Below are 8,649 nucleotides of genomic sequence, written 5' to 3'. Positions count from 1 at the left end.
CCGAAGCCGCAGAAGGACGCCGGGACCAGAGGAAGAGGACACCCGAAGCCGCAGACGGACCCGCCGAGGCCGCCGCGCAAGACACCAAAACTAAGTACAAAAAAAACTTTTTTTTTCCACAGGATTCACGGCAACTTTAGGGGTGCGCGGTATACGCGGGAGCGCGTTATACCGCGATAAATACGGTACTATTTGGTGGCTTCCTTGCTTTACTAAAAATAATTAGACAAACAGATAAAAAATAAACACAGACATCAATAAAAACCATTATCAGATGTTCTAAGCCTTTCCCCGCTCTACCACAAGTGTGTTTTTGGATTGGTCGTTGTCCTAACAGGAAGTTCTCCCCGGTAGGGATACACACAGCCGAAAAAAAAACACCTGATGGAGTTTATAACCCTTCCCGTTCTATTCATAATAAAATACAAAGTTTGGGCTGGAGTTGTCCTTTAATTGGTCATAATGAATCCAACGGTAGGCAGGCAGTAGTAGTGTCTACAAAACAGTTTTCCCCACTGACAGTTGCACTGAATTTCTTTTGCTACACATTTGTGCTTTTAAGTGCTTCGTTGTAAAAAAAAAAAAAAAAAAAAAAAAAGGAAAAACAGTTGACTGAAAACGACAAAAAAAAAAAAAAAAAAAGGACAATGTCCCCTCGCTAATATTAACCTACGAAATGCCAGACTAGGCGAAGAGCTCTCTCACCATGGGCAAGGTTTATCATCGCCTCTCACTACTCACTTTGTACACGGCTACATAGAAGGGTCAGTGCACTCGGCTCTGTCGGCACTCCTGCCGACAAGCCTGATAAGAGTTCTTCTCTCGTACTGGAGGGTCGCCCCGCTGACATGGACCCTTCCCAATTTCTACGCAGCAATGGACTCCTCCGACAGACAGGAAGTGATGCATGCAAGTATTGATGCTGTAAGACATGAAGATGGTGGGGGGGGGGGGGGGGAGGACACTACATCCTTGGATCGGCCTCCTGTGGTGTACTAGGTGTCCGAGTCTTCTTCCTCTTCTTCTTCTTCCTCTTCCTCTTCTTCTTCCTCCTCCATTTCCTCATCGTTAAAATCCAGTGTGTCCAGCTGCAGCTGAGTCTGATTGATCACAGTTTCGTCGTCCACATTCTTAGACTCCTGCAGAGTAATAGAAGAAAAAAAAACGAGATGGTCACTGATGGCGGCAACAAACCTACAAACCTTCGTGTTTTTTCACTTTGAAAGCGGAGTTCTGCCAATTTTTTATTTTTAACCACTTAACCCCCGGACCATATTGCTGGTCAAAGACCAGAGCACTTTTTGCGATTCGGCACTGCGTCGCTTTAACAGACAATTGCTCGGTCGTGCGACGTGGCTCCCAAACAAAGTTGGCGTCCTTTTTTCACCACAAATAGAGCTTTCTTTTGGTGGTATTTGATCACCTCTGCGGTTTTTATTTTTTGCGCTATAAACAAAAATAGAGCGACAATTTTGAAAAAAATGAATACTTTTTGCTATAATAAATATCCCCCAAAAATATATATAAAAAAAACATTATTTTTCCTCAGTTTAGGCCGATACGTATTCTTCTACATATTTTTGGTAAAAAGGAAAAAAATCCCAATAAGCGCTTATCGATTGGTTTAGGCAAAATTTATAGCGTGGGATTGGCCTTGGGGGGGGGGGCGACATCACGGGCCAGTAGGACAGGTAAGTGTCCTTATAAAAAGTCAGCAGCTACAGTGTTTGTAGCTGCTGACTTTATTTTTTTTAACCACTTCCCGACCGCCGCATGTACATATACGTCGGCAGAATGGCACGTACAGGCAAATGGGCGTACCTGTACGTCCCTGCCTAGACGTGGGTCCGATCGGGACCCCCCCCCGCTACATGCGGCGGGCGGATTCCCTCGGGGAGCGATCCGGGACGACGGCGCGCCTATTCGTTTATAGCCGCTCCGTCGCGATCGCTCCCTGGAGCTGAAGAACGGGAAGAGCCGTATGTAAACACAGCTTCCCCGTGCTTCACTATGGCGGCTGCATCGATCGAGTGATCCCTTTTATAGGGAGACACAATCGATGACGTCAGTCCTACAGCCACACCCCCCTACAGTTGTAAACACACACTAGGTGAACACTAAATCCTACAGCGCCCCCTGTGGTTAACTCCCAAACTGCAACTGTCATTTTCACAATAAACAATGCAATTTAAATGCATTTTTTGCTGTGAAAATGACAATGGTCCCAAAAATGTGTCAAAATTGTGCGAAGTGTCCGCCATAATGTCGCAGTCACGAAAAAAAAAATCGCTGATCGCCGCCATTAGTAGTAAAAAAATAAATAAAACTATCCCCTATTTTGTAAACGCTATAAATTTTGCGCAAACCAATCGATAAACGCTTATTGCGATTTGTTTTACCAAAAATAGGTAAAAGAATACGTATCGGCCTAAACTGAGGACATTTTTATATATATATATATATATATATATATATATATATATATATATATATATATATATATATGTGTGTTTTTGGGGGATATTTATTATAGCAAAAAGTAAAAAATATTACATTTTTTTCAAAATTGTCGCTCTATTTTTGTTTATAGCGCAAAAAATAAAAACCGCAGAGGTGATCAAATACCACCAAAAGAAAGCTCTATTTGTGGGGGAAAAAAGGACGCCAATTTTGTTTGGGAGCCACGTCGCACGACCGCGCAATTGTCTGTTAAAGCGACGCAGTGCCGAATTGTAAAAACCCCTTGGGTCATTTAGCAGCATATTGGTCCGGTCCTTAAAGCGGGAGTTCACCCATAAAACAATTTTTCCCCTTAGATGGATGCTAGATGGATGCTCGTTTTGTCTAGGGGAATCGGCTAGTTGTTTTAAAATATGAGCAGTACTTACCGTTTTCGAGATGCATCTTCTTCCGTCGCTTCCGGGTATGGGCTGCGGGAGCGGGCGTTCCTTCTTGATTGACAGTCTTCCGAGAGGCTTCCGACCGTCGCATCCATCGCGTCACGAGTAGCCGAAAGAAGCCGAACGTCGGTGCGGCTCTATACTGCGCCTGCGCACCGACGTTCGGCTTCTTTCGGAAAATCGTGACGCAATGGATGCGACGGTCGGAAGCCTCTCGGAAGACTGTCAATCAAAATAGGAACGCCCAGCCCTGCATTCCATACTCGGAAGCGACGGAGAAGATGCATCTCGTAAACGGTAAGTACGGATCATATTTTAAAACAAATAGCCGATTCCCCTAGAGAAAACGAGCAGGAATCTAAGGGGGAAAAAGGGTCATGTGCGGGTGAACCTCCGCTTTAAGTGGTTAAATTGCAGGTGTATTTTTTCCAAAAACCTTGCATTTGAAAAACCGCTGTGCAAATATCATGGAACATAAAATATTGCAACAATCTGCATTTTATTGTCTAGGGTCTCTGCTAAAAAATATATATACAGTTTCTCACAAAAGTAAGTGCACCCCTCACATTTTTGTAAATATTTCCTTCTTTTCATGTGACAACACTGAAGAAATGACACTTTGTATCTACAATGTTGTGTAGTGAGTGTACAGCTTGTATAACAGTGTAAATTTGCCGTCCCCTCAAAATAACTCAACACACAGCCATTAATGTCTAAACCGCTGGCAACAAAAGTGAGTACACCCCTAAGTGAAAATGTCCAAATTGGGCCCAAAGTGTCAATATTTTGTGTGGCCGCCATTATTTTCCAGCACTGCCTTAACCCTCTTGGGCATGGAGGTCACCAGAGCTTCACAGGTTGCCACTGGAGTCCTCTTCCCCTCCTCCATGATGACATCACAGAGCTGGTGGATGTTGGAGACCTTGCGCTCCTCCACCTTCCGTTTGAGGATGTCCCACAGATGATCAATAGGGTTTAGGTCTGGAGACATGCTTGGCCAGTCCATCACCTTTGCCCTCAGCTTCTTTAGCAAGGCAGTGTTCGTCTTGGAGGTGTGTTTGGGGTGGTTATCATGTTGGAATACTGCCCTGCGGTCCAGTCTCTGAAGGGAGGGGATCATGCTCTGCTTCAGTATGTCACAGTACATGTTGGCATTCATGGTTCCCTCAATGATCTGTAGCTCCCCAGTGCCGGCAGCACTCATGCAGCCCCAGACCATGACACTCCCCCACCATTCCTGACTGTAGACAAGACACACTTGTCTTTGTCCTCCTCACCTGGTTGCCGCCACACACGCCTGACACCATCTGACACCAAATACCTTTATCTTGGTCTCATCAGACCACAGGACATGGTTCCAGTAATCCATGTCCTTAGTCTGCTTGTCTTCCGCAAACTGTTTGCGGGATTTCTTGTGCATCATCTTTAGAAGAGGCTTCCTTCTGGGATGACAGCCATGCAGACCAATTTGATGCAGTGTGCGGCGTATGGTCTGAGCACTGGCAGGCTGACCCCTCACCCCTTCAACCTCTGCAGCAATGCTGGCAGCACTCATATGTCTATTTCCCAAAGACAACCTCTGGATATGACGCTGAGCACGTGACCTCAACTTCTTTGGTGGACCATGGCGAGGCCTGTTCTGAAGGGAACCCGTCCTGTTATACCGCTGTATGGTCTTGGCCCCCTGTGCTGAAAATCAGTTTCAGGGTCTTGGCAATCTTCTTATAGCCTCGGCCATCTTTATATTGAGCAACAGTAATTTTTTTCAGATCCTCAGAGAGCTCTTTGCCATGAGGTGCCATGTTGAACTTCCAGTGACCAGTAAGGATGAGCTCTGGCGTGTTCGCATGCTACACGTGCAGAGCCCGCCAGGAAGTGTGCACGGCGCTGTGCTAATCACAGCCAGGGAGACATTTCCCGATGCTCGGCTGCAGAGATCGGGAAATGTCTCCCTGGCTGTGATTAGCGCAGCGCCGTGCACACTTCCTGGCGGGCTCTGCACGTGTAGCATGCGAACACACCAGAGCTCATCCTTAGTGACCAGTATGAGAGAGTGAGAGCGATAACACCAAATTTAACACACCTGCTCCCCATTCACACCTGAGACCTTGTAACACTAACGAGTCACATGACCGCCAGGGAGGGAAAATGGGCAGTTAGGCCCAATTTGGACATTTTCACCTAGGGGGTGTACTCACTTTTGTTGGCAGCGGTTTAGACATTAATGGCTGTGTGTTGAGTTATTTTGAGGGGACGGCAAATTTACACCGTTATACAAGCTGTACACTCACTACACAACATTGTAGATACAAAGTGTCATTTCTTCAGTGTTGTCACATGAAAAGATTTACATAAATGTGAGGGGTGTACTTACTTTTGTGAGGTACTGTATATAATGTTTGGGGCTTCTGATTTTTTTCACTTACCACTTGAGGTGGCTCTGCTTGGAGATCCTCCTGACCTTCTCCAGCGCTGATTATAGATTGAAGCGTCAGCTCCTCAACCTGAAAGATACATGGGGGGGGGGGGGGGGGGGCGTTACACTCACCAATACATAAAGGGTCATTATACTCTCTTATTACATGGATACAAAGAAGAATACAATGTAACATCATATAGTAAGTAATGAGATCAGTGCGCGGAACATGGAGGTTAGTGGAGATAAAAGTAGATCGTAAAATATGAAAGGTGGTCAGAGGAGGATGATGACGGGGGAACAGCCAGTGGGGGAGGGACGGAGATGCCTCGGGGGAACAGCCAGCGGGGGGAGGGGGCAGGGCTGCTGCAGGGGACAGCCAGTGGGGGGGAGGGTGCGGCAGGGGACAGCCAGTGGGCGGAGCTGCCGCAGGGGACAGCCAGTGGGCGGAGCTGCCGCAGGGGAACAGCCAGTGGGCGGAGCTGCCGCAGAGGAACAGCCAGTGGGCGGAGCTGCCGCAGGGGAACAGCCAGTGGGGGGAGGGGGGCGGAGATTCTGCAGGGGACAGCCAGTGGGAGAGGCGGAGCTGTCACAGGGGGCAGCCAGTGGGGGGAGGGGGCAGAACTGTCGCAGGGGACAGCCAGTGGGAGAGGCGGAGCTGTCGCAGGGGACAGCCAGTGGGAGAGGCGGAGCTGTCGAAGGGGACAGTCAGTGGGGGGAGGGGGCGGCCAGTGGGAGAGGCGGAGCTGTCACAGGGGGCGGCCAGTGGGAGAGGCGGAGCTGTCACAGGGGGCAGCCAGTGGGGGGAACTGCCGCAGGGGAACAGCCAGTGGGCGGAGCTGCCGCAGGGGAACAGCCAGTGGGCGGAGCTGCCGCAGGGGAACAGCCAGTGGGCGGAGGGGGCGGAGATTCTGCAGGGGACAGCCAGTGGGAGAGGCGGAGCTGTCACAGGGGAACAGCCAGTGGGAGGGGGCGGAGCTGCCGCAGGGGACAGCCAGTGGGCGGAGCGGAGCTGCCGCAGGGGAACAGCCAGTGGGCGGAGCTGCCGCAGGGGAACAGCCAGTGGGCGGAGCTGCCGCAGGGGAACAGCCAGTGGGCGGAGCTGCCGCAGGGGACAGCCAGTGGGGGGAGCTGCTGCAGGGGACAGCCAGTGGGGGGAGCGGAGATGCCGCAGGGGACAGCCAGTGGGGGGAGCTGCCACAGGGGACAGCCAGTGGGGGGAGCCAGTGGGAGGAGCTGCTGCAGGGGACAGCCAGTGGGGGGAGCGGAGCTGCCACAGGGGAACAGCCAGTGGGGGGAGCTGCCGCAGGGGAACAGCCAGTGGGCGGAGCTGCCGCAGGGGACAGCCAGTGGGCGGAGCTGCCACAGGGGACAGCCAGTGGGGACAGCTGCTGCAGGGGACAGCCAGTGGGGGGAGCGGAGCTGCCGCAGGGGACAGCCAGTGGGGGGAGCTGCCACAGGGGACAGCCAGTGGGGGGAGCCAGTGGGAGGAGCTGCTGCAGGGGACAGCCAGTGGGGGGAGCGGAGCTGCCACAGGGGACAGCCAGTGGGGGGAGCTGCCACAGGGGACAGCCAGTGGGGGGAGCCAGTGGGAGGAGCTGCTGCAGGGGACAGCCAGTGGGGGGAGCGGAGCTGCCACAGGGGACAGCCAGTGGGGGGAGCTGCCGCAGGGGACAGCCAGTGGGGGGAGCGGAGCTGCCGCAGGGGAACAGTCAGTGGGGGGAGCTACCACAGGGGACAGCCAGTAAACGGAGTGGGGCGGAGCTGCCGCAGGGGAACAGCCAGTGGGGGGAGCTGCCGCAGGGGAACAGCCAGTGGGGGGAGCTGCCGCAGGGGAACAGCCAGTGGGGGGAGGGGGCGGAGATTCTGCAGGGGACAGCCAGTGGGAGAGGCGGAGCTGTCGCAGGGGGGGGGGGGGGGGGAGTGAGGCGGAGCTGTCTCAGGATGGGGAGTGGGGCGGAGCTGCCGCAGGGGACAACAGCCAGTGGGAGGGGCTCCAGACACTGTTTACCTTTCTTCAGCCCTGCCCACTGTCTGCCCCACTGCCTCCTGGGATACATATCGGGGAGAGTCTGGAGATTGTATGGTGTATGGGCAGATTTCCTCCATTAGAACACTCCCCTATCAGAATATATGGATTAGATAATAATGGATCAGTCCAGAACATTCCTTGTTTAGAAGGACCCCTCCCCCCCACTTCTCCTATACCCTCCCCCGGTCGCCCTCCGACCTTCAACCTGTTGAGTTGGTCATTCAGAGCCGCCTTGATCTTCAGCAGAGTCTCCTCCTCCTTCTTCAGCTCCTGCAGGCGACTCAGCATCTTGCTCTGTGCCCCGGATCACCGCCCCGGCCGCCTCATCACCACAGAACCCCCTCCGTTCCTCACGATCCCCTGTCACGATTATCCCTACGTCATCTCCCCGCGCCGAGTCAGGTGAGGGCAACGCCGGGCGTCATGTTTAGTGCTGGCAGCCGGACTCCAGCGTGTCATGTATAGGCAGGCTAGGGGGAGAGCGCCACCTACTGGCTGGAAGTATGAAACACAGCAATGAGATTTACCTCACCCATTTACTGATATTATATAAATATCACCCCCCCACAGATATCACTTATATATTATATAAATATAACGCTGTAAAGGACTGAAAAGCATGAGGCTGAAAAGCGCGAATCATCTCTCACCAAACTTCTACTAACACGACTGGTATTGAACTTCCCTTTTCTAGCGCCGTCGTACGTCACCGCCTTCTTGACGTTTGGAATTTCCCACAACATTTGTGTGACTCTGTGTGCAAGACAAGTTTGAGCCAACATCCGTCGGAAATGTATCCACGGTTTTGTTGTCGGAAATTCCGAGTGTGTATGTGGCATTATTCTAAGATACAGACTGGAGGGGCGTGACACAGCCTGTGACTGGCAGAACTACACCCACACCGTGTTATTGCCAAAGAAATAATAGAGATTTGATTTAAAATATACAGGTGCATCTCAAAAAAATGAAGGGGGTTAACCACTAGGTGGCGCTGTAGGGGTTAAGTGTTCCCTGCATAATGTTTCTTACTGTAGGGGGGATGGGCTCTTTGTCACATGACACTGATCTCCGCTCCGAGTACACGGAGCCGAGATCAGTGTCATTGTCACTAGGCAGAGCGAGAAGATGCTTGTTTACGCAAGCATTTTCCCGCTCCATACCTCCGTGAAACGATTGCGGGGACCCCCGCGGCGATCGAGTTCGCGGGACCCGCAGTACGATTCACGGGGATGGTGGCAGGGTCGTGAGCGCGCTGGTGCGCGCGACCACACGGACAGGCATTTAAAGGGGACGTACAGGTA

At 51.8% G+C, this 8,649-nt stretch overlaps 1 protein-coding gene across 1 annotated transcript; it reads right to left on the bottom strand.

Annotated features, from left to right (window-relative positions):
• Positions 1 to 430: 430 nt before the first annotated feature.
• Positions 431 to 7,741, bottom strand: SNAPC5 (small nuclear RNA activating complex polypeptide 5). Its single transcript, XM_040342257.1, has 3 exons — positions 7,547 to 7,741; positions 5,327 to 5,404; positions 431 to 1,139 (listed from the first exon to the last, which is right to left on the bottom strand). Exons 1-3 carry the CDS (start codon positions 7,634 to 7,636, stop codon positions 996 to 998), a joined length of 312 nt encoding a protein of 103 aa, XP_040198191.1. The 5' UTR covers positions 7,637 to 7,741; the 3' UTR covers positions 431 to 995.
• Positions 7,742 to 8,649: the final 908 nt, after the last annotated feature.

Source organism: Rana temporaria, chromosome 3 (assembly GCF_905171775.1).
Source record: "Rana temporaria chromosome 3, aRanTem1.1, whole genome shotgun sequence".
In the NCBI taxonomy this organism is placed as follows: Eukaryota; Metazoa; Chordata; class Amphibia; order Anura; family Ranidae; genus Rana; species Rana temporaria.
Note: the sequence above shows the minus strand (reverse complement) of the source record. Positions and strands in the feature narration are given on the sequence as shown.

Bases quoted from the DNA above. Each gene is read 5' to 3' on its own strand.
- SNAPC5 (XM_040342257.1), bottom strand. From the start codon at position 7,636: ATGCTGAGTCGCCTGCAGGAGCTGAAGAAGGAGGAGGAGACTCTGCTG. The intron at 5,405-7,546 runs GTCGGAGGGCGA...TGTATCTTTCAG, and splicing joins ACCAACTCAACAGGTTGAAG to GTTGAGGAGCTGACGCTTCA. The intron at 1,140-5,326 runs GTAAGTGAAAAA...ATTACTCTGCAG, and splicing joins AAGCAGAGCCACCTCAAGTG to GAGTCTAAGAATGTGGACGA.